Source organism: Symphalangus syndactylus, chromosome 24, assembly GCF_028878055.3.
Source record: "Symphalangus syndactylus isolate Jambi chromosome 24, NHGRI_mSymSyn1-v2.1_pri, whole genome shotgun sequence".
Lineage (NCBI taxonomy): Eukaryota > Metazoa > Chordata > Mammalia > Primates > Hylobatidae > Symphalangus > Symphalangus syndactylus.
Window position 1 is genome coordinate 62,940,065 of NC_072446.2, and position 26,863 is coordinate 62,966,927.

General features: G+C 38.8%; 1 protein-coding gene across 6 annotated transcripts in view; it reads right to left on the minus strand.

The window, feature by feature from the left end:
* Positions 1 to 8,030: 8,030 nt before the first annotated feature.
* Positions 8,031 to 26,863, minus strand: part of SPTLC3 (serine palmitoyltransferase long chain base subunit 3) — a 170,985-nt gene continuing 152,152 nt past the window's right edge. For 3 of the 6 annotated variants that reach the window (XM_063633984.1, XM_055265996.2, XM_055265993.2), the window contains 3 exons: positions 25,272 to 25,407; positions 19,264 to 19,393; positions 9,276 to 14,296 (listed from right to left, as the gene is read on the minus strand). In XM_063633984.1, the coding sequence (XP_063490054.1) occupies positions 14,183 to 14,296; positions 19,264 to 19,393; positions 25,272 to 25,407 (380 nt within the window). In that variant the 3' untranslated portion in view covers positions 9,276 to 14,182. Of the gene's footprint in view, positions 8,232 to 9,275; positions 14,297 to 19,263; positions 19,394 to 25,271; positions 25,408 to 26,863 lie in introns of those variants that run through there. The other 3 variants (XM_055265992.2, XM_055265997.2, XM_055265995.2) reach the window with 3 other exon arrangements.

Below are 26,863 nucleotides of genomic sequence, written 5' to 3' on the forward strand. Positions count from 1 at the left end.
TAAACTCCTTCATAGTTTCTTTGTTTTTAATTTTATTTTTTTAGTTGACAAAAATAATTGTACATATTCATGGGGTACGTTGTGATGTTTGGATACATATAATGTATAGTAATCAAATCAGGGTAACTAGCATATTCATCATCTTAAATACATATCATTTCTTTGTGTTGAGGACATTCAGAATCCTCCTTCTAGCTGTTTGAAATGATGTATTATTATTAACTATAGTCATCCTACAGTGGTATAGAACACTAGAACCTATTTCTCCTATCTAGCTGTAATTTTGTATCTAGCTGTAATTTTGTACCCTTCATTAAGTCTCTCCGCATTCCTCCCTTTCCCCTACCTTTACAAGCCTCTGGTATCTTTTGTTTTACTTTTTACTTCTATAGGATCAACTTTTTTTTTTTTTCAGCTTCCATATATGAGTGAGAACATATGGTGTTTAACTTTCTGTTCCTGGCTTATTTCACTTAACATAATGTCCTTGAGTTCCATCTATGTTGCCCCAAATGACAGGATTTCATTCTTTTTGATGGTTGAGTAATATTCCATTGTGTATATATACCACATTTTCTTCATTCATCTGTTGTTGGATAACTAGGTAGATTACCTATTTTGGCTATTATGAATAGTGCTGAAATAAACATGGGAGTGCATATGTCTCTTCGATACAATGATTTACCTTCCTTTGGATATATACCTAGTAGTGGGATTCCTTTTATGTTAGTTCTATTTGAGGTTTTTTGAGGAACCTTCACACTGTTGTCCATAGTGGCTGTACCAGTTTACATGCCCACTAACAGTCTGTAAGAGTTCCCTTTTCTTTATATCCTTGCCAGCATTTGTTATTTTCTGTCTTTTTGATAACAGTCATCTTAACTGGGGTGAGATGTTACCTCACTGTGGTTTTTATTTGCGTTTCCCTGATGATAAGTGATGCTGAGCATTTTTTTCGTATATTTGTTGACCCTTTGTATGTATGTCTTTTGAGAAATGTCTGCTCAGATCATTTGCCCATTTTTATATTTCATTGTTTTTGTTGTTGTTGTTGTTGAGATGTTTGAGTTCCTTGTATATTCTGGATATTAATTCTCTGTCAGGTAAGTAGTTTGCAAATATATTCTCTCATTCTATAGGTTGTCCTCTCATTCTGTTGATTGTTTTCTTTGTTGTGTGGAAGCTTTTTAGTTTGATTCAGTCCTATGTTTGCTTTTGTTGCCTGTGCTTTTGAGGACTTATACATAAAATCTTTCCCCAGACCAATGTCCTGAAGCATTTCTGCTATGTTTTCTTCTAGTAGTTTTGTTGTTTCAGGTTTACATTTAGGTCTTTCATTAATTCTGAATTGATTTTTTTATACAGTGATAGGTGGAGGTCTAATTTTATTCTTCTGCATATGGACATCCAGTTTTCCTAGCACCATTTATTGAAGAGACAGTCCTTTCCCTAAATAATGTTCTTGGCACCTTCATCAAAAATCAGTTGGCTGTAGATATATGGATTAATATCTGGGTTCTCCTTTCTATTTCATTGGTCTATGTGTCTGTTTTTATGCCAGCACCATGATGTTTTGGTTACTACAGCTTTGTAGTATATTTTGATGTCTGGTAGTGTGATACTTCTAGGTTTGTTCTTTTTGCTCAGGATTGTTTTCACTATTTGGGATCTTCTATGGTTCCATACAGATTTTAGAATTTTATTTCTTTGAAAAATGTCTAGTGTTTTGATAGAGATTGCATTGACTCTGTAGATTCCTTTGAGTAGTATGTTCATTTTAACTATATTAATTCTTCCAATCCATGAGCATGGGATGTCTGTTTGTATCCCCTTCAATTTCTTTCTTTTTTTTTTTTTTTTTGAAACAGGGTCTCACTCTGTCACCCAGGCTGAAGTGCAGTGGCATGATCTCAGCTCATTTCAATCTCTGCCTCCCGGGTTCAAGCGATTCTCCTGCCTCAGCCTCCCCAGTAGCTGGGATTACAGGTGTGTGCCACCATGCATGGCTAATTTTTTCTATTTTTAGCAGAGATGGGGTTTTACCATGTTGGCCAGCCTGGTCTCAAATTCCTGACCTCAAGTGATTCACCTGCCTCAGCCTCCCAAAGTGCTGGGATTACAGGCATGAGTCATCATGCCCAGCCCAATTTCTCTCATCATTGTTTTGTAGTTTTCCTTATAGAGGTCCTTTACCTCCTTGGTTAAATTTATTTCTTGGTATTCTATTATTTTTGGTAGTGATTGTACGTGGGATAACCTTATTAATTTCTTTTCAGCTAGTTTGTTCTTCATATACAGAAACACTACTGATTTTTGTATATTAATTTTGTATCCTGCAATTTTATTGAATTTTTTTATCAGTTCTAAGAGTTTTCTAGTAGAGCCTAGGTTTTTCTATAAAACCCTGATACCAAAATCAGACAAGGACACAACAAAAAAGCTACAGGACAATATCTCTGAACATAGATGCAAAAATCCTTAACATAATACTAGCTAACTGAATCCAACAACAGATCAAAAAAATAATACACCATGATCAAGTGAAATTTATCCCAGGAATGCAAGGATGGTTCAGCATATGCAATTCAATAAACATTGTACATCACATAAATAGACTGAAGGACAAAATCATATGATCATCTTGATAGATGCAGAGAAAGCTTTTGATAAAATTCTACAATCCTTCATGATATACACTCTTAATAAATTAGGTATGGAAACCTCAACATAATAAAGGCCACATATGACAAATCCAGCTAACATCTTACTGAATGGAACTGGAAGAAGGCAAGGATGCCCACTCTCACCGCTCTTATTCAACATAGTTCTGGAAGTCTTAACCACAGTAATGAGGCCAGAGAAATAAATAAAGGGCTTCCAAATGGGAAAGGAGGAAGTCAAATTGTCCTGTATGCAAATGACCTGATCTTATGTACAGTTAAACTCTCCTATATATGTCCTATCTCGTTATTTCTTTAGACCTCATTCTCGATAATTTTCTTTTATATGGTTCACTAATTTTCTCTTAAGGTGAGTCTAAGTTCCTGTTTAACCCATCTATTGATTTTTACTATTAATTATTATATTTTGACATTTATAAAAGTTCTGTTTTCCAAACCAGTCTCATCTTTTCCTATATTTTCAGTTCATTCTTTAGATCTTTAATCATTAACACATGATGTTTTCTCATGTCTATCAGAGAGTATCTATTGTTATGGTTTCTGGGATCTACTTCTACTACTCTTTCTCATAGTGCATTTGTTCCCCATGCATTTTATAATTTTGGATCTAAGCTCATCTTCTGTAGAATCTCAGTGGGGAACCCAGTGGAAGAATATGACCTTTCAGATATATTTTCTAATGGCTTCTGCCAGGTACACAATGGATATTACCAGCACAGAACATGTTTAAGTTAATCTCTTCACATGAAAATTCTAGTGTAAATCTAAGTGCCAGACTCGTGAGGTCAGGCCTGTGGTTATGATTTCTCAGAGTACTTCAATTTTTTTTTCATCTAGAGCCTAGACAGAAACACTTCTTTGTCATTGCTCTATGCCTTTGAGTGGATTTTTGTAGTCTAACTTCCCACCTCTCACTGGCCTAAGTCTTTATCTTTGTTGCCTAAGTCTTCATCTTTTTTCCCTATGTGGGAAGGAAACCAGAACAAAGAAGGAAAAACCTCTGTTACTAAGACCAGAAAATACTCATAAGACCTCCAGAATTTCAGCTTAGCTATTACAGCTTATGATTTCAGGTTCCTCTTCGTATTTTATCCCCGGGGATTTTCCTTTCTTGTGGGCTCAGTCCTACATTTAAAGAATCTTACATTTTATCCAGTATTTCTACTTTGCAATGAGAGGATTTCTGGTGAGATCATCATGTTGCCAGAAACTAAAGTTCTTAAGTATTTCTCTAGTGTAAATTCTCAGAGATAGAATTGCAAGTTTAGGAGTGTATTAGTCTGTTCTCATGCTTCTAATAAAGACATACCTGAGACTGGATAATTTATAAAGGAAAGAGTATAATTGACTCACAGTTCCACATGACTGGGGAGGCCTCATAATCATGGCAGAAAGTGAATGAAGAGCAAAGTCACATATTACATGGCGGTAGGCAAGACAGCTTATGCAGGGGAATTTCCATTTATCAAACCATTAGGTCTTGTGAGACTTATCCACTACCATGAGAACCGTATGGGGGTACTGCCCCCATGATTCAATTATCTCCACCTGACCCTGCCCATGACATGTGGGGATTATTACAATTTAAGGTGATATTTGGGTGGAGACACAGCCAAACCATATCAAAGAGACATGTATATTTTTAATGCATCTTGTGGATGAAAATTTGAGAAGTAATGAAAGAAGTTCATCTTCTATGGAATATCTTTTTTTTTCTTTTGTGACAAGGTTTCACTCTGTCACCCAGGCTGGAGTACAGTGGCTCCATCACGGCTCACTGCAGCTTTGACTTCCCAGGCTCAAGTGATTCTACTGCCTCAGTCTTCTGAGGAACTGAAACTAGAGGCGCATGCCACTATGCCTGGCTAATTTTTAAAATTTTTTGTAGATATGGGGTTTTGCCATGTTGCCCAGGCTGGTCTTGAACTCCTGGCTCAAGTGATCTATCCACCTCAGCTTCCCAAAGTGCTGGAATTACAGGCATGCGCCACCACACTCTGCCTGGAATATCTTAAGAGTATAATTCAAGATCATTATAATGAACCTAAGACAGTTTTCAAATTATTTTCTAATCTTTGTTTAACTAAATATATGTTCAACTTGCCTGTCTCTCATTTTGAACTTTTCTTCTTTAATATATAACATCTATTTAATCATGAACTTCAGAAGTATAAATTTAAAAGACCTGAACATGCCCATGGGATGTGATGAACAATAATTTTCTAAAATCAGGCATGTAAATTCGTACTTCTACAAGGTGAGAACCTACCATATGTAAATTTCATTTTCACATCATTCACATATATACACATTGAAGGCTGGATGTGGAAATGAAGAACGGCACTGGGGATGGGGCAGGAATGAATTGTCGTGCACATTGTTATTTTTAGTGGCTCTCTCTTCTAGTCCTTAAACTGTCACAGAAGAATAGCTTTGAAGAAGCTACAAAATTCTGAAAGGTCACAACTCAGGAAGGCAGAGACTCCAGAACATGCATCAGGGAAGACGCAGATGGATAAACAAGCCATAAAGTGCACCATATTTTTTCTTTTCCAGCATTTCACCGAAGAGTTGACTCCAGGCTATTACCCTGTGAAAGTGAAATTTTAAAAGAGGCAATTCCAAACAAACCTACACCAATCCCCAGTTGGCTCGCTTTCACCATCACTAATGAAACCCAGGAGGGTCTTGAAGTGAGGTGTGACAATGTGAGAGGCAGAGCAAAGATCACAGAGGTGAGAAACATATCACCTCTGTTTTCATATCCTGAGGAGCATATGGGCCAGACTTAGCCTGCCCATGGTTCTTGTGGCCAGGACAGCAGATGGACAACCACTGCTGTAACACCCCCTCCTTCAGCCTAGCCCGTCCATTTCAAAGGTGCCTTTGCTGAGAGCATTCACATCTTACAGCCACCTTGTACACTGTGAACAGAAGAAGTAAGCATATCTTTCCTGAGGAACTAGGTGAATGCATCCATACTTGATAACAATGAGAGATGAGGCAAGAAGTAACTGGTCTAACCTGCTGACCAACTGGCTGTGTGGTCATGACTCTGGGTTCTGTAGCTGGAGAATAGATGAAGCTTATAAGATTTCATCTGTCTGATGTGAGTAAATGAAGTTGGTGTTGGAGCAGCTTTGAGAAAGGAGGGTTACATCTTTAGGAACTAAGACATTAGGGCATTCTCTGCAGCAATTCTGCTTTTTATAGATCTCTGGATACTCCCCTGAGATCTTGGAAATAGGGCTTGCCAGCACTCTCAATGTGTCTTAAGAGTCAGAGTTAAGTCAATCATCTTATAGGGTAAGGGGAGCCCTCTTCCATGATCACTTTTTCTTTTCCCCAGGCTGAAACCTGGAGCCCTAACCACACATGCAATGGCAAAGTCCTAGGGGTCAGTGGAGCCACAGGCTGGAAATAGCCTGGGTCCCTGAAACACAGTGTGGACGAGAGTGCTTGCCAACCAGGGACACCCAATGGGACTTGAGCAAAAAATTACCCATCACCTTTTGATTTAATCTACCTTAATTATCATTCCAAAATTTCTTTTCATTATACTACTATATTAATTTCACTCTTTCCTGAATACTATGTCTTTCTTTTACTTGGAAGTGTTTATTGAGGTATTCATCAAGTAGTTTTTTAAAGGAAGGGTACTGAAGTAAACTTTCTGAATCTTTCATTAAAAAAAAAATCCCCGTTTTACTCTCCCTTTATTAGATAGACTTTTCTGGACATAGGATTTTAGATTCAAAAGTGTTTTCCCTGTGAATTCTGAAGGCGTTGCTTTGTTGTCTTCTAGTGTCTGGTATTGCTGATGAGGCATTTACAATCGAGATAGTAGCAGGGGATTCAAACAAATGTGCAAAAGACAAATACAAGCAGCCAATATATATATGAAAAGAAATCACTATAAATGGACATCATTTATGAAAGAGAACCCCTTTTTATCCTATAAGATTGACAAATGTTATAAAAATGATAATACTCAGTATTGGTGCAGATTGGAGAAATGGATAACTTATACACCGTTAACAGATGTGAAAATTGGTATGAACTTTCCATGTTTATAATATTCAGTAGTAAAAGTAATTACTTTTACCTTTTTAGGTGAATTTTTTTTTTTTAGCTGAAAACAATTTTAAGTTCTTCCCTTTATCCTTGGGACAGTAAAAATTTTATGAAGGTGTATTTCGATAAAAATCTTTTTATATTCATCCGCTTAGCACTTGCTAGTCCATTTTCATCTTGCATTTTGTTTCAGCCTCAGGGATTATAATGCTTTCTCAACTTTTTATTAGATGGATATTGTTCCTCCTGTATGTATCCTCTTTGTCATTTTACATTTTTTCTCATGTTTTCTATTTTTTTCTGGCCTTTGCTTTATATTCTGAGATTCAAAGATTCTTTTCTTCTTTGCTTTCTATTGATTTTCACCACTTTAATATTACATATTTTTAATGTTTATAAACTCTGGGTTCCTTTACATATCAGCCTATTCTTGTTTTGTGGATGTAATTTCTTTTTACAACCAGGTTGACCTACAAAGATCATAATTAGAACTTCTAAAAAGTTATCTTTTCCAGGAATTATCTGTTTCAGTCAGTAAGATTTTTCTCATTTTTTTCTCCCTGGCTACCCACTTTGGTATTGCTGGTTGTCATCAGATAACTGGTAATCTCTGGCTTTCTATTTCTATTCACAATCGAGAGCCATGTTGACTGACGTCAATACCAGTCATATTTCCTCTCTACTTTGCTATTATAAACAATAGATGCTCAAATAATCAGTGTAATTTTTGAAAATGTTAGTTTTCATCTTACTAGAAATGGAACCACTTTAATAAAAATATTTTCGTTTTTCTATATTATGTACCTGTAACATTGACTGTATATAGCAGTTATAGCCTCATCTATATAGGAAATCTTTAACTTTGATTGGTCCCACTTAGAATTGTCTCATTAATACATCTCTTAAAAATCTATATTTTGAAGTTTTAGTTGATAATTTTTTTAGAGTTAAAAACTCTTCACGGATACTTTGTTGAAAATATTTTAGGGGCAACTGAATTACATTTTAAAATATTAACACATTTTTATATATGAAAGAAAACCTATTTTGTTACAGGTGCTTATAATTTGTGGCTATGATTAATTGAAGCTTTACATGTATAATGTTTTTTTAAAAGACTGGTGTAAATTATGTAAAATTGAGATGGACACTATAAAAATAGTTGTATGACAGCCACAATTATTTACAAAACAGACACATTAAGGGGAAATCATGTATTGTTGGCAGAGATTATTTTGCCCTTTTAAGAAACTGATACACTGATTGGCTGCATCAGCCTGTTGAAAAGTTTTTATTCAAATGATGCCAGGAGCGTTTTCCATGACCCCACATTGCTACCCATTCACTTTTCACACACAGAGCCTTATTCATGCTGGGGATCATAGTCAAGTTGTAGGGTAGATTGATCTCATCACAGTGAAGCCATTACACGTCCTTTGGTCTTCCTTATGCCTTTGGTCCATGCATGCTTCAAATCTGGAAAAAACCCCCACACATTTGGGCTGGAGAAACAAAGCAGCAGCCATTTCCTTGCCTTAGTTCTTGGCCCATAATGAGGTAAAAGCACGATGTGATGATTGGAGCCAGACCTATCCCTGGCCATGGGCACTGCAGCTGACCCAAACCTAATTAAGAAAGATCTTGAATAAACTTGGGTGAGAGCCAAAATCACTAGCCCCTTCAATCAATATTTTTGATATAAAAATTAGCAGCTGGGCTGAATAAAAGGGAGCACTGTTACATGCCACAGCCAAACAAAGTCTCCTTTTGCTCCTATTCTGAACTTCTGTTGTTGGATATTTTATTGGTTTGTATCTGTGATAACTTCTCAGAGCAGTTGACTTGCAAATGTCAGAATTCAGCCTCCCATTTGGACCACGGGATGTAATGAAAATCAGAATAACCAGTCCCTGCATTAAACCCAGACTGGCATGGGAATCAACCTTTTCCAAATGGGTAAACTGGTTTCACTTGTTCTCTTATTCTTGATTGAATTACTCCTGCTAATATATAACGTTTAGCTAAAATAACTTTTTAAGAAAATTGATTTGATAAGGAAGAGGATAAACATTCTAAGAAAAAACAATCTACCATCAAAGTCTTGGAAGTCCTCTTTATGCACTGCTAATCCCCTCATAACTTGAATATACTTGCCTTCCAAGGTGAAGCCATTATTAATCTCTACAAGAGAACTTGGAAGATAATGTTGCAGTTCTTAATATTGTGTCTGGCACATGGTAAATATCTAAAAATGATTGCTTTATTGTCTTTCAAGGCACCACATATTGACTTTAGAAATAATTTCTAGTTTTAATCCTGGGAATTTACATGCAGGCTATACAACAGAGAAAGAAAAGGTTAACATTTGACTCCTTTTGATGCCTTTGTTATCCTAAAGACTTATCTCTTAATGAGGTTGAAAAGAAGAATCAATTAAGACACCCCTTCCTTTTAGAGATACTCAGTAAAATGTTTATTGATAATATGATTTCTGGGGTTTGCTTCAAAGTAATCTGGTGAGAGAGGGAGTCAAATGGGTGGGGGAATAGAAGAAAAGACTGGCCATAAATTGCTAATGTTTGAAGCTGGGTAATAGGTGCATGTGGGCTCATTATACTATTCGATTTTACTGTATGTTTAACATTTTCTGATATAAAACTTTTAAAAAATGAATCAATTAGAAATCATTTAAAAAATAAGAAATCACAGCTAAGTCCCTTCCCAGGCATTTTTCTCACCTCAATAGACCTGCCCAAGGTAATGCCTGGCCCCACACCTCTACTGATAGCTTGCATCTGGCATCCTTGTCAATTTGACTTGACCCTAAAGGACCATCTCAGTTGCACAGTTTCCATGGAATTGGCTGAGGCCTTTGCTATGATAACATCATTGTTCAACTTCTTTCTCTTTCCAATCCTGTTCCCTTACTCTTACGTTGGTATTGTACCATTGTAGGTGGTCTCAGTGGTGTGCTAGTAAATGTTTAACAGCCAGCTCTCTAGAGCCCTGACTTGTAGTGTCTGCCAATTTCCATGGTGTAAATACTCCCATTGTGGCCAATTTCAAGCTACCAATCTGACGTCATTGAATGAGGAATTAGAAAGAAATGTGCACAATTGGTTCTTATGACAATGCAAGCCAGCTCCAGCCACCCTTACCAATTTTCCCAGTGGAATTCCTAAATACAAATCTCTACCTCAGTCTTTTTTCAGGGTAACCTAAACTAAATCAACAGAAAACCATCAATTATTTTCATATTGTTTTTATTTATTTTAAAACTAACATTTTACAGGCACAATAAAGTGAAATTGGTCATTTCAAATGTTTCAGTGAAACATACATTTCTCTCTCTCTCTTTCTCACACACGCACAGACACATGCACACACACACACATACACATGCACACCCCATGTACATCATGACACCATAAGACAATGTCCCACAATAATTACCTAAAAATATTTAAAATACAGACACTTTTTAATTTTCTAAACATTATGCAGCTGAATAGGGCATTCTAAAGAACAGACTTCAAATTGTTGTTCTTACTGTTTGAGACCAGGAAACATTGCCAAAAATTCACCAGATGCTTTTCTCATTGCTGTTATTACAATTGTTATTATTGCTACAAATCAAAATATATAAGAGTTAATGTTTCATCATCATCAGAACTTAGGTTTTTAAATCAGAGTAGGCCATTTATAATATTTGCTATCTCTGACGAAAAATACAAAAGAGTATTGTTTGTTCAAAGAACTGTTAAGACTGTTACCCTACTGAAGAGCTGTTGTTGGAATAAATAAATAATCAGAGGTTGAAGGTTGTTTTTTAAAGAGCAGGAAAAGAAAACAGAAGAAAGATACTACATTCAGGCTGGGTGTGGTGGCTCACGCCTTTAATCCCAGCACTTTGGGAGGCCGAGGCGGGAGGGTCACCAGAGGTCAGGAGTTCAAGACCAGCCTGACCAACATGGAGAAACCTTGTCTCTACTAAAAATAGAAAATTAGCTGTGCTTGGTGGCACATGCCTGTAAACCCAGCTCCTCAGGAGGCTGAGGCAGGAGAATAGCTTGAACCCGGGAGGAGGAGGTTGCAATGAGCCGAGATCTTGCCATTGCACTATAGCCTGGGTAACAAGAAGAACAAAACTCTGTCTCAAAAAAAAAAAAAAAAAGAAAGAAAGAAAAGAAAGATGCCACATTCAAAGCAAATGGACATCTAATAGGAAATGATACGGAAAACTGAAGAAGGAATAATTTTACCCAAATGAATGGCAGATTGTTCTTCAATATTGGATCCATTTTTGTAGAAAGAGAAGTTACTTGGAAAATGGGAACAAAATGTCTCAATGAGAAGGTTGACTGTGGAATAAATTAATTTTACCAGTATATATACACTTAATTATGAATGAGAGAATCAGAACAAGGTTCCTGCTATTAGAGTCAATTGATTTATCAAATTAGAGTTTGAATAATGTTCTTAAATTTTAGCATAGATTAGAATCACCCAGGAAGGATGGTTAAAAATGTGGATTCCTGGGCACTACAACTATTATGTTTCGGTAAAGGTCTGGTGTAGGGCCCAGTGGTATGGGTTTTAACCAGCTTCCTAGTAAATTCTAAAGCCTGTAGTCTCTGTCAAATCAAAGCATGCTAAAAGGCAATATGGTTAAACGTCCATGACACTATTGTTTCATAATGAGATTAGGAATAAGTCTATGCCATTTCCTTATACAGAGATAGCCTCCTTACAAATATCATCTGGAACCTTTATCTTCTGCTTTCCTGAAGGTCATTTTCAAGAATATCTTCCATTTATTTCTCAGCCAACCAGATTTTCATCTATACCTCTACACACTTGCTTACTCCGTGAAGGAAAAATGCATATGTGTGTGTGTGTGCATGTGTGTAAATGTGAACAGAAGGGCTTAGGGCACATAACATTATAGAAAATTCTCTTTTCCAACAGATCTAACCAAAGAGACATTTTTGGCTCTGATATAGTTATCAAGACTCAATAATCAAATAATTTTAATCATGAATTAAAATAATGAACTTATTAGCCTAGCATTTGAGAGTTTTTTGTTAAAAAAGTTAAAAATCTCATTATTCACAATCACCCTCCTAATTAACCTTATTCTATATGACATATACTCTAATATTATTGGCCCTGTGGAGCTTGGGCACCTTCTAATGCACTGTGGAAGCATTCTACTTGGATTATACCTGTATATCAACAGTTGTTTTCGTACCTGTATATTCAACATGGACTCTCTGACAGAAACAGGTCCTTTTGTTTTGTACATTGAGTGTAATAAATTGCCCCTGCACTCTTGGATCTTGATGAAAAGAGACTAACTTCCTCCCTGCCCTCCACGCTGGGTGGGTACGTAGTTTCCCACGATGAATTAGACCCAATATCCTCCATGAAAGTAATAATAGTGGACATTCCTGCTCGTGAAGACACTCGTCTAGGGGCTTAAAACTTGAAGGGTAGATGTGACGGTGTGTGTAAAGATCACAGACAGATGCAGAAAGGAAAGAAGATGTTTATTGCTTTCCATAGCTTGTGGAAGGACTAGATATCTCGCTATCTTTTTGACCTCCTGTTTCCTTTATAGAACTCAAGGCATTTATGCAGTTTGGACAATTAACTAGCAAGCATTTCATTTAAATGCACATATTCAAGAGATGAGAACAGTATGTCTCCCTTTCTTTGCATATTTATGACACATTTTCTTTGCACAAATAATGCTGCATCAGTTTCATTGAGAAGAGTTGGAATTTTGTTATCAAAATCATTGAATGGGAGACGGCATTTTCAGAACCCACTTCTTTTCCTCTTTCACTATGGTATTCCTTACAACTTGTAAACATTCATGAAGAACTCTATCATTGTGATCCATTTTTAAACCAATGCACCCACTTGGAGTTATAATTTCCCCATAAAAAACTTTCCGTGCTGATCACTTTTTTTCCTTTAATATGCTTTGAGCATCAGGGCACATTGCTCCATCCATTGCAGGCGCTGCGGGTGGAGTTTCTATCTCAGTGCACAGCATGAAAGTGTGGGTCCATCTGTGCCACACAAAGCCAAGCCTCTCTTGAAGTGATTTGTTTACAGTGTCATTTGATGGAGTGGAATGTTCTGCAACTCATTCGAACTGTTACAGAAACTTTGCTAAAAGGTCACCACTGCTCTTTAGAGTTTCCAAATCTGGGCACCATCTGGGAGCTTGTTAAAGATAAGGTTCTCCATGGGCTTTTTCCGTACAAACTAGATCAGATTAACAAAAGGCTACTTTTCCATAGAAGTTTGTGTTCATATTGAGGAGAAAGAGAGAACACAAGTAAATTACAGTTAGTTACCTCAAAGTGTGCAAGCCCACTTTCTCCCAATTCAGAGGGCATGTGACAAGTGATAGTACAATTTAATAGGCCTAAATCAGGGTGTTGGTCTTGAAAAAGTTAGAATTTGCTTTTAAATGTCCTTCTTGAATCAACGCATTCTTCAAATATAGTCTTGGGAGTCAATTCTAAAGGACACTGAATTTCACCATTTACTCAAAATTCAATAGGAAAATGACAACAAATTTCTTAAGTTAATAGAGGCTGTGCAGGGTAAGCATTCATTGTGCACGGCACCAACAAGGTTCAAATTGTTGTAACTACTGTTTTAGTCTAGACCTAAAAGTGTCTTGTGCTTGCTTTCTGCCCCCTTTCTTATGAAACAAACATCTTGAATTTTCCAAACCTCAGAAGCTCAGCTGTAAAACTGTAGGAGACCAGCAAGAGGAAAAGGAAAATTTCCTTCAAAGATGTCTCTAGTTGCAGTTGATCAGTTCTGCTTTCCCCCTCAAAACATTAACTATGTCTTTTGACACTTGTCTGTGAAAAACGTCCAAATGTGACAAATGGTAGAAACAACATTTCTTTAACCTCCTGCCTGGAACTTCCCATGATACAGATGAGTTCTAGCTGATGCTTTTATGAGTGGAACGAGGAAGGTGGCTACTGTCCACCACACTCACTCACATCTGCAGATGGAATAAGTAAACACATAGTGAACTTACTAAATAAAAATTTTAAATTCTCTCATTTGCATTTGGTTGGAACCCCTGAAAGAGTCTGCACAGTAGTAGCTAAAACACAGGCTCATTGCCATTAAAAATATTCTCAGAAGTGCGTGTGTGTGTATTTCTAGTAGAATACTTGGAAGAAGAGAGACTTAAATCTGGAATCATGTTTTTGTCTCTGCAGTCCAAGCTGGAGACATTAAAAACAACAACGTCTCCCTCAGTTCAATCAAGCTGGTCTGGGAACCAAAATTGTCCTGAGGAAGGGGGAGAAATCCATTTATATTCCTTGTGAGGCAAGGAGGGAGGTCTTTCTCGCAAAGTCTTTATGTGTCATTCAGGACCAGGAAACTTAATCTTCGAGTTCAAAGCTCGTCTCATCATAGAGCTCAGGACGTGCTGACTTCTTGTGCCGGGAATATTTCAGTTGCAGGAGATCACCCATTTCATCAAGAGCTTCCAAAACCTGCAATGAGATTGCTTTCCAATGGCTATCATTGAACACCTAAGTAGCCCTGCTTTGCAGAGCCCAGGTTCATAGCAAGCCTCACAAAGACACACAGTCTTATTTTGCTAGCTTCTTTTATTTTAAAGAAAAGAAGCAAGATACGTACCATTAGGTTGTGGTTTAAGACCCTAGAGGAATGTTAGATGCGAATTAATTTTATTTAGTGGTCTAACACTCCATACTATGAATGTTTATTTTATTTTGACAGTGTGAAGAGAAGAATAAAAACATGTGACCCATGCTTACCCTTAAAAGGTTTTATTTTAAAATGTAATGACTTATATGTAATCTTGTGGAAGAAATAGATAAGGTTGCAGAATGCATTTGAAGTTATATCTTCATGACACAGCAAACCACCTGGCCAAGAACAAAGTGGAATGTTGCGGGAGCTGATTAACATCATCCTCTGTCCTCTCATGCTATCCCAGGCCTCCTGCTTTAAATACTCATCTCTGATGAGTATGATATACTCATACTCATCCCAGAAAATACTAGAATGTAACTCACAGGGACTGAGAACTCATCTGTTTCAACTCTCTTACTTTAGGCGGGTACACATATCCCCAATTTTACACATGAAACAACTGAGATCCAGAAAGTAAAAAAAGGTCATTTTCTGAGAGCACATGGACACAGGAAGGGGAACATCACACACCGGGGACTGTTGTGGGGTGGGGGGAGGGGGCAGGGACAGCATTGGGAGATATATGTAATGCTAAATGATGAGTTAATGGGTGCAGCACACCAACATGGCACATGTATACATATATAACAAGCCTGCACGTTGTGCACATGTACCCTAAAACTTAAAGTATAATAATAATAAAATAATAAAAAAGGCCATTTTTGATTCTAGTATTTCACTAATCCTATGGTATTGGTCATGCCTTTTTAACCTTTCTGAGCCTGTTTTTCTTAACCTGCCATATGAGGAGGAAGATAATATTAGGGTCTAATGCTTTGAAAAGGTAAGGTCAGGGTTGTTAATGTTAGAATGGGTGACTAATAGATCTTATGGACCTTCCTCTTTGGGAAATCTTTCAAACTGACATTAATTAAGATTTCCTCCAACATGTTAAGAGTAATTGATTTCTTGGTAGTAGGAGTATGAGTATTTAAAATGTTCTTCCCTGTTTTTCTAAATTTCCTACATCAAATCTCAGTACTAAGAAAAAGTAACCAAAGTTATCTTTAAAATGACACCTCTCTGGGATAGTTTCTATCAATCTTTGCTGAAGGTGGGGGATGGACTAGTTCAGTGGTATCCAAAGTGAAGGATCTACACATTTGGGGCATCTGTGAGATAATTTACGGAGGATGCAGGAGGAAAACATTAGGATTTCTATTTTTTTTTTTTTTTTTTGAGACAGAGTCTCACTCTGTTGCCCAGGCTGGAGTGCAGTGGCACGATCTCCGCTCACTGCAACCTCTGCCTCCTGAGTTCAAGTGATTCTCCTGCCTCAGCCTTTCGAGTAGCTGGGATTACAGGCACATGCCACCATGCCTGGCTAATTTTTGTATTTTTAGTAGAGATGGGGTTTCACCATTTTGGCCAGGCTGGTCTTGAACTCCTGACCTCAGGTCATCCGCCCACCTCAGCCTCCCAAAGTGCTGGGATTATAAGCACGAGCCACTGCGCCCGACCTCTATTCATTTTCATCTCAACCTTTTAAACTTTTATTTGTGTGTACATATAATGTACATAATATATTGGTATTGCATATATCATTTATAAAGAATTTATGTTAATGTCTGCTGATCCAAGACCACCCAGAACACACTCGTACTCAAAGTCAGGTTTCTTTAGCTTGCTGGGATGGGAGAGGGAGGACACTGCAGAAGAACCATGGGCATCTTAGTGACAGGAAGATGGGCGTGGCTTCTCACTGCATTTGAGCTTGTGCCTGAGATGACTCTAAGGTAGAAGAGACCAGTTCTGGGTTGGATGCTGTTAAGAAGTGGGAGCAGTTCATTGGCTGGCTATATATTTATCATTTCTATCTGAAAGGCGAGAGAATGAAAGCGAGGCTAGAGGTGTTATTGGTGAATGAGCAACTGTCACACGTGTCAGTCAGAAGAGGGAGACATTAAGTATTGTGGCCTTGTCTCTGTCTTGCCCAAATGTGGTCGCGGAGTGCATTTGTCTAATATTATTTCTAGTCTATGAGCCTTTAGGTTCAATTGCTACCTTAATGTACTGGCTGTTCATCAGGGTCATTTTCCACTTTCTCTTACATGTACCTTAAGGAACTGCTCAAAATTTTCTGTTGAGATGGGCGCATGATCTCAACAGTTTAGAGGCATTTGTCTAGATGATTGATGTCTCAGTATCCTTTCAAAGCAGGCGTTTTGCAGCAATTAAGAAGTTGTGAGGAGAATCACATACATGAATACCTCAATGCTGTTTGGAGCACAAAATTACAAATTCATCCATGCTGTGTGTCCCTCCTGCCAACTCAGGGAACTTGCTTCCTGGCCACGCTCTCTTCTCCCCTTTCTGTGCAAGGTCCCCTCTTTACTGTCTTCTTCCCTTAATATGTAAACATGCTCAAGCCTTCTCCATTTTCGAGGGTATTTTCTAAACCTATTTTTCTCTCTATAGTCAGACTTCTTGAAAGTTTTGCCTGTCTTTTCTTAATACCAACCCATTTCATTTAAAAGAAACAATTTGTTAAAATTCACATTCTGGAAATACATACTCATTTTAGAGAATCTGGGAAATATAGAAGGGTGTAAAGAAAACAAAGTTCACTCATCTCAAAACCTGGTTAGCTCAGTTGTTAACATGCTACTCAATAATTTGTACTGTGTACCTACTGTGTACAATACACTGGTTTATGTTTTGAGGCTATGCTGGTGAAGATGAAGGACATGGCAACTCTGTGTGTGTGTGTGTGTGTGTGTGCACGCACATGTGAAAGTGTATAATTTCAAACTCAAATTATCCTCTTTACTCTTTCATTCTTTTATTATTTCTGTTCCCTTCATTCCCTTAAAATGCCTACTCTATGGAACATCAAGTTCCTACTAATTGCTAATCCAATAGTTTCTTCTCATCCCTCACTGCATTTAAACTTCCTGCAGTTTAGAGGGGCATTTTGACCCTCCTCCTGCTTGAAACTTTCTCCTCTGTATGGAGTTTAATACTACACTGAACATGTCTTTCCTGACTGCTCTAGTTCCATGTAAGTCTGGGTCCCCACCTGCGATTCCTGTATCTACCCTGGAATGTAGGCGCTCCCCAGGAGTCTGCCCTGTTCACTCTTGCTCATATCTGGACAATTACATCTTCTACTGTTGGCTGTAAGGATCCCTCACTTCCATGAACTATAGCAGTTCCAGCTTTGCATACTCTCCTAAGCTCTAGAATCTTTTCTTCTATCGGTGGACCACGGACGCATAGTCTCAACACGTCTAGGACTGAGCTCATTCTATTCCCCCACTCCCATTGAAAATTTGCTGTTCCTTACTGTATACCTTATCTCATTTAAGTGCTTCACCATCCTTCTATTCATCAGGGGTAAAGACCTCAAATTGTCTTTGATTCTTTCTTCCCACATATGCACTACATTCAATCATTTGTCAAGTCATGGCAGCTCCATTCATTTGTAATATTTGTTCACGGATTAGTTTCTTTTGTTTCCACTACTATTAGCCTTGTCATCTCTTGTTTTGTTTAAATAGCTGCATCTTAGGTCCTTTCCTTTTGCCCCTTTCCTCTCCAGTTCATTTGTCATGTTTATTTCATAATGACATGAAATTGTCATTATGAATGTCACTCCACTGATTGGAAGTCTTGAAGGATGCTCGATAACCTTTATTAAAAAGGCCTGGCTCAAAAGCCACCTCCCCTGTGAATCTTCTCCACTCTAATAATTCACCCCACCTTCATGCTCCCACAGTTCTCTATATTTCTTCTTCAAGATTCATTCATTCTGTCTGGTATTATATGTGTTGCTTGTTTATTAGCATCTTCTCCTAGACTTTTTGCCCCAGGTTTGCACATAGTTGACTCTCAATTGTGTTTGCAAAACTGCATTTATGTTATGTGACTCTTCCCATTAACTCCAAACTGAGTAGATGGCTTAGTTCTCTGATATTACTCATTCATATAACAATGGAAATCGAGGGACAATAAAAGACAATTTTAAAATCATTTCCACCTCACTTAGGTGCTGCTGCAATGTAGATTTGTTCTTGTTGGTTTTCCAACATGTTGCTTAGTTGGGTCATATTTTATTATGGCAGATTTAGTGGCTATGAAAAATGTCAGGATGCATGTAATTAAGTCTAAAACAGCATTTTAGACCAGCTTTTGCTTTTAAGATCAAGTAAATAGAACAACATAGGCCGGGCGCGGTGGCTCACGCTTGTAATCCCAGCACTTTGGGAGGCCGAGGCAGGCGGATCACGAGGTCAGGAGATCGAGACCACGGTGAAACCCCGTCTCTACTAAAAATACAAAAAAATTAGCCGGGCGTGGTGGCGGGCGCCTGTAGTCCCAGCTACTCAGAGAGGCTGAGGCAGGAGAATGGCGTGAACCCAGGAGGCGGAGATTGCAGTGAGCCAAGACTGAGCCACTGCACTCCAGCCTGGGCGATAGAGCGAGACTCCGTCTCAAAAAAAAAAAAAAAAAAAAAAAAAAAAAAAAATAGAACAACATTTGGCCACTCAGTCAGTCTTTTGTAGGAAACCAAAATACTGATTGAAATCTTCACTAAACTGATTTTCTTTTCTGTCTACTGAGTGGTCACAGTGTTGGCTGTTGTTGACGTGCTCTTGTTTTTTGGCAGTGACTTTTGTCAGTGTTGTTTTCCTAAATTACCCAAGAGAAACCCAGAGAACCCCAAGCTGTCTCAATAAAAGGACTTGCTTTGAATCCAAGGTACTGGTACTGAGATCCCGTTGGCCTGTGGTGTACTCACCGTGTCTAACATCTCCCGGGTATGTGCCGCTGAAACACAAAACCGAGCCCGAGCTTCTGCAAGGGGAGTGGCTGGAAATCCCACGACCACCACTCCAATTTTTTTCTCTAACATATGTCTTGCAAAAGCCCTTAAGGAAAAGAAAAAAAGGAAAAAAAAATGTGGTTAGTTGGGAGAAGACAAAATTATCCTGACAAAAAAGGAATATGGCTAATTGATTTTTTCTTTTTCTTTTTTTATGATAATAAGTGGAAGATGATTGAAGTTTTTAAACTTCTGTCAAATACAATTGACAAATAAACAGCCAGTGAGTCACTTGGTGCCACTCATGATGGTGTGTGTGGTATTATGGGTCTGACACACTCATTAGATAATTGTAGATATTGAGTCTTTGACACCAAGCAGAAAATGCTGATGTTTATGACTCTGGTTTAACAAATCTGCAGTGATATAAAATCCATCTGCAGGATCCCTAGGTATAAAAACCAAACAGTTCCTATAATGCAATTCCATAAAGAAAGAATCTATATTAATTGTAAGCCTGTATGTTTTAAAAACTTAATACCAATAATATAATGTGGAAATTTCAAGGAGCCTATACTTAATGAGTATAATCTGAAGACCAAGATCAGAGGGTCTGTAGGATCCAACCCCAAGCCAATATTCCCACTGCAGTGCCAGAGATTATATTTTCCACCAAATCAGAGATCAGAAATAGAAAGGTCTCCTGATTGTTTCATAAGTGAATGAACATACCCAGGGATGCACGGGGATAATAAACTCAGTGACTGAGTTTAAGAGGAATGGGGCAGAAGGGAGACCAGGAAAGAAGTGTTCACACAGAGAACCTTACCGCCTATAGGATGGAAGTCGCAGAACTAGAAAGCTGTCTGATGTAGGGTAAAACTTTCATAAGCTATGATTCCTTCCCTTTATCCTTCTAGTCTCTTTCGTTTCCAGAGCTAATCTCTGTAACAATTCTAGAATATCAAGCTCAAAGGCTGTAAATATCTTGTGCTGAGAGCCAAGGTCAGACAAAAAGGTATGTACTCCCAAGTGACTCTTTTTCCCCTTTGGGATCTGTTACTCTTGGCAGGAAAACTTAATTACTGAGTGACTTTACCCATAAGTGAGGTAAATGCCTCAGATCTGTTCTTAGCATTAAGAGATTGCTGGTGTGTTATTTTAGGCTGGAAGCTGACAGCACCAGAGAAACATTCCAATCACAGCTCAGGAAGAATTCTTGAACCAGACGTGGAGAATAAGCCTGCTCTTCCATTCACTTGTTTTGCTGTTGAGCAGTCTGCCTTTTGGTTGTTTCAGACAGAACATAGGTTATCAGATGAAGCAATGGAGACTGCAGGACCTACAAGACACACAGCCTCTCTGGCTCCCTGGCTTGGGCGAGGCAAGATTAGCCCTTTGATTTCAACTAGGAAGGTTAGAAGGAGATGAAGCTTTCTAGCTGAGAAAGCTTGAAAACAGAGGCTGTTCTTTCTCTTTCTTGATCACCCTATGGAAGGCTGCCCACGGAACTGCACAGAATGAGAGCTCATAATTGTCTGAGAAACAAGTCAAGTGCTTTTATTGCTAGAGTACAAACCACCTGACCCATGATCTCAGGCCAGTTTTCGGGACTCCCAGAAGACCGCTTTCACTGTCTGCATGTTTTTCATTGTACCAAAGGAAGCACGTTTTGCCAAAGAATGCAGGGCAAAATATATGAGTCTGTTGATTCATTAGTCTAATCTGGCGTCTCCCTGGAGCACTTTTGAATTTAAACCTTACACTACTAAAGCTAGTGTTCTTAAGCTAATATATATGATTGCACTGGAAATTTTATATAATGAGCCTCTGTGTTTGTACTCCCCAAAGCAATTGGCAATAGGCTAAAAGAAACTAAACTGTGTGAAATAATAATAATGATAATAAACATTAGCATTGCATTGTATGCAGAATCACTACCTCTTGTATAACACCATCTTCCAAGTGTATTACATGAACAGGGGGAAAAAAATGCAAACCCTTTACCAAGTACCAAATACAATACATTCTTGATTATTTAAGTGTATGTTTTATGGGTAAAATCACATTACACAGCTCTATAGAAGATTCCAGTGGTAGAGTTATAACAAGGCTTTGTTCAAAAGGATAACTGGCTACAGACCATATTTTCATTCTGCATGGTAGGAATGTGGAGAGATCATCATTCTTTAATAAAATCAAAGGTTTTTAAATGACCAAATGAAAGAAGTGTTTCCACAGTGGCTTATACCATTAACGCCCTATTTCAAAAAAATGTCTCTACATATAAACTTCCAACGAAGAAATATCACAGAAGGAAACAAAGCCAGAAAGCAGGGCAAACTCTTGCCAGCAACCCCTACCCGTAATAGATAATATTACCTTTTGTAACTAACCTGTTCTGTTTCCTTAGGTGACCCAGATTTTTTTTTTCTGTTTGCAGTGATTGTTGCCTTTTGAATCACCAATGAGGACATTAAAAATAATTATACTCTGTGTTGCTTTAATGAGATGTGCATTTTTTTCCTACGGACTAAAGCTTGAGAGGTTATGTTGTGTTCAAAAGAGCTCTAGTTTATGAAGCAAATGGAACTGGCTTTGAATTCTGGTCTCTGCTGCCTGCAACCTGTGTGAGTCTTAGAGAGTAATTTTTTTTTTTTTTTTTTTGACATGGAGTTTCACTCTCGTTGCCCAGGCTGGAGTGCAGTGGTGTGATCTCAGCTCACTGCAACCTCCACCTCCCGGGTTCAAGCAATCCTCCTGCCTCAGTCTCCCAAGTAGCTGGGAGTACAGGTGCCTGCCACCATGCCCAGCTAATTTTTTTTTTTTTTTTGGTACTTTTAGTAGAAACAGAGTTTCACCATGTTGGCCAGGCTGGTTTCAAACTCCTGACCTCAGGTGATCCATCTGCCTCAGGCTCCTAAAGTGTTGAGATGACAGGCATGAGCCACCGCACCTGGCTTTAGAAAGTAATTTGACCTTTCTAAGTCTTAGCATCTTCATTTATAAACTAAGGGCTAAACATCCTACCCTCCATGGGTAAACACTGAGGTCTAATAGCCTTACTTATCATATATTTAGTACTCTGTGATATTAGCTCTTCTTAAAAAACAATCTTAAGTTGAAAGAAACAAGATGGTTTGACATATTATCCAGCATCTAATACAGCAATATGGAAGCAGAGTGTAGCAGGATCTTTACCTACTATTTTTTCTGGACGTTTTCTTTTTAGTAATGCAACCAAGAATTCTAATGATTATTTTGGAGAGCCATGCAACCATGGTGATTCAACCTTGCACTCAGTTGAAACTGATAATGATCATCATCATTGCAGAGTAGTAGTAGTGAAATGGCTACCACTGATTGAATGCTTATGGCTTGCCAACTACTATATTCAGTACTTTGTACACATTACTAAAAATGACATTATTAATGACTTTATTAATTAATGCTATTAATAATGACAGCTAACACTGAATAGCTCTTATATAAGAGGTAACATGCCAAATGCTGTATGGACATCATCTTGTTTAATCTTCACAGTAACCTTATGAAATAGATACTATCATATCCCGCTTTATAAATGAGAAAACTGGGGCTTCAGAAAGCCGAGTAACTTGTCCAAGAATCCCCAGCTAGGCAGAGGAAGAATCAAATTTCTTTTTGATTCCAAACTTTTCACCACGCCATAGAGCATAACTTTTATATGAAGCATATTGTTCATAGCATATTGTATGAATTCTTGAAGTTACATGCATTTATTTTCACTACTTACGGATTCTTCTCATTGGGTTGGTTCATTTTTCCAACGTGTTGGGATTCTACTTCTGGCTTTTATTATTAAAGTTGGAACTATCCAGAACACTCCCTACTGTCACTGTAAGTAACATTCCAGAATTATGTGTTTTATACCTTGGACAAGTTTATTTTCAGTGCCTTCTTTTGAGCTAATGATAAAATATTAGATAAACCTGAGCCAAGTTTGGAATATTTCTTCCAACACACATCATTTCCCCAATCATTTTGAATAAATGTATGTGTGTCTGTCTGTGTGTGTATGTGTGTGTATGTGCCTTCAAAAATCAGATGGTTAAAGATCTTTGAATTGTCTGCTGCTTTCAATCACCGTTGTCACCCCTCCTTGACATTATCACGGAGCAGTACTATATATAACATTTCTGTAGCATATTATGTCCTCAGATACTTCATGCACTGTTTTCCTGACCCCCGACTGGTGGGAATGATGTGGCATGCTAAAAAACTCATGTGTGTGTGTGTGTGTGTTTTTTTTTTCGACGGAGTCTCGCTCTGTCGCCCCAGCTAGAGTGCAGTGGTGCGATCTCCGCTCACTGCAAGCTCCACCTCCCAGGTTCATGCCACTCTCCTGCCTCAGCCTCCCGAGTAGCTGGGACTGCAGGCACCCACCACCATGCCCGGCTAATTTTTTATATTTTTCGCAGAGACGGGGTTTCACCGTGTTAGCCAGGATGGTCTCGATCTCCTGACCTCGTGATCTGCCTGCCTGGGCCTCCCAAAGTGATGGGATTACAGGCGTGAGCCACTGCACCCAGCCTTCATGTCCCCTTGTGATTTTGCTATGGTAAAATGACCCAAGAGCATACTCTGAAGAATCAGTCTTTTAGGAACTTATAACTCAGTCTTGCCCTCCATGAGTTTTCACAAGTAAGACCCAAAACTCTTTTATTGGTACTTTTCTATACTTCAAGTACTCTGCCAATCTAGTCAGGCTATTAGAGAGTCAAACAGAAAGTTCCAGCAATGGGTTACATTGGAGGGGAGTTAGGACCACTAGAATCTGATGCATAGTATGTTGAACATGAATTTCTATCATGTGCTTGGTCAGAGACAAAAATAAACATTTTACCTTGAGAAAGGATTTTAGTTAACTTCCTTTTTTTTTTTTTTTTTTTTTTTTTGACAGGGTCTCATTCTGTCACCCAGTCACCTAGGCTGGAGTGCAGTGGCACAATCTCTGCTCACGCAACCTCTGCTTCCTGGGGTCAAGTGATCCTCCTGCCTCAGCCTCCCTAGTAGCTAGGACTACAGGCATGCACCACCATGCCCACCTAATTTTTGTATTTTTAGTAGAGACAGGGTTTCACCATGTTGGCCAGGCTGGTCTCGAACTCCTGACCTCAGGTGATCCACCTGCCTCAGCCTCCCAAAGTGCTGGGATTACAGGCATGAGCCACTGTGCCCTGACAGTCAACCTCCTTTTAACAACATGTAATTAGTCTAATTACATTAGTCTCTAGCAGGTTGGAGAAGGGCTCATGTATAAAATTGTCCCTGCCAAACTGACAAAAAGTCATGTTTTCCTCTTTATGCAGTTGTTGCTAATGCTGTTTCAAAGTTGCGATCAAGTAAACAACCCCCAAACAGGTTCACAGTAAAGGCATGAGAAACTGAGCATGAGCTTCAATGTGAGCCTCAGTTTGGGTTTTTGCATCTTAGTTTTACTGCTCTTTGACTTGTGTGACTTTGGGCAGGTTGCTTAACTGCTCTCAGCCTCAGCTTCCCCATGCTTGAAATAAGAATGTTCTCTTCTGAGGATGGCTGCAGAGTTCAATGGGAGAAAGCACAGAGCCTGATCACATTGTTTTTATGGTAATATGGGGAGAGATGATCTTCAGAAGTTCTCCCTGAGAACGATCTTGGGTCAGAAGGAGGCTCAGGATTGTGCTTAATTTACAGGTGAGGCTGAGGGAGATAAGTGATTTCCCTAAATTCACAGAACTTGAATTTAGGGAGAGAGCTCAGTCTTAGCACCTTTGGTTCCCTTTCTATAAGACCTGTGGCAAGGGTCTAGCTGATAGACTGGCAGGTGGCTTCTGAGAAGCCGTACGCGTGAATTCTGAACTCACTCACCCCATTCCAAATGCATAATCTAATGCCTGTGCCAAAAAGCCATCTTAGGTCACCTTGGGGTTTAGGTGTGATTATGAGATGCCTTGGATACTTACGCTACTTTACCAGGCATATAAAGAAGCAGAGGAACAACAGAAGCATTCTCATTGCCATAGATAATGAATCCCATTTCCTGCAGTCTTTGTCTGAAATATCTTGTGTTTTTCGCAAGTCGCTGTACTCTCTGCAGCCCTGAAAAGAGACAGGCGTGAAATCCATCAATTCCCACTAGAAAGAGGGAAGTAAAGGTCAGGTCAACTTGGCAAGCATCTTTAAGTCTTTCTGCAGGCCAGCAGCACTAGCTGGGAGGAAGAAGTAGGGAAGGGAGATATCTCCTGGGGAGTAGGTGTGGGCACTGATGCCCAGGTACTGCCTTGAGCCTGGAAGGCAGGAAGGGAGGTGGAGGGTGCTACGAGGTGCTGCAAGCAACTGAAGCCAGGATACGCTAGAGGACTGGTGGGAGGCAGGGGAGGTATCTATTTTGTTTAGACTCTGTTCAAAGTACCTTAAAAACATCAACTCAAGAGAAGGGAGTGTGATAAGAAGGAATATAACCACTTCCCCCACCCCCCCACACTTCATAGCAGATATTGGTAGATGCTTTTTAGCTAAGCTGAATTAGATCATTAAATTGTCCCTCATTTAAATCTCTAATCAAAGCATCCTTCATCCAATCTGAATTTGTAGGGATAGCGTATTCATAGACAAAGATAAGTCCTGCTGAGATCAGGGCTGTTTTTTCAGGCATTTGGTGGTAGACTAATAGAAGGGAGGAAAGAGGGGGACCCCTGCTTTCCCAAGCCAGAAAAAAGGACAACATTGGCCCAGAAGAGAAAGACAAGCAAAGTACATACATGGGTCCATGTCAAGGTTATTGGTGCTTCAGCTCTTACAGCCTGTGTCCTAAGTGTGTGTCCCAGTGCAGAGTTCATGCAAGTGAAATGAAAAAGTGATGAAAGAGCAGAAAGTCCCATCCTGAAGATGCCTGTCTACTCGGGTTCTGCTTCAAAACAGGTGGGTAAGTAAGCCAGCCAAAGCTAAATAGTGTTTGCTCAATAAGAATGAATAGGATTAAACACTGAAGTCCCCTAGAAATCAGCCCAAAGTTTGCATTTGATGCAGGATTGCTGTTCGGCAGGAATGTGCCACTACAGTCTTTCGTCTTACTGGTCGTCTTTAGCGGACCTCCATTCTGAGTGGTGAGATGTTCAGACGAACTGGTCAGAGATTCTGCTCTACAGGTTATACAATATTTTGAACATCACTCGTGGGTGTTTGTAATGCTTCAGATGGAAATAGGGTAAACATTTCAGTAAACATGTCAATCACAGTCATCTGGTCCCTTCTTAGAGAAATGGCCCCAGATTGTGCCTTTTCAAAAGGTTGAGCAGTGGGCATCTTGTGCTCAGCATCCTCCTCCAGAGAACCATACTGTTTGAGTAGGGTTGGCCCTGCCTTTCCTCTTTTCTACAAGGTAGTATGAGGGCCAGTCTTAATCAGTTGGAATACTTCATCCCCCTGATTATTGGTTTGATGATGGAGCACAACTAGGGACTATTTGAGTCTTTCCTTTAGATCCACTGAGGAAGAAGTCTAAGCATGAGATAATTATCAAGCTACATATTTGTCCTCACCTGGAGGAAGCCTG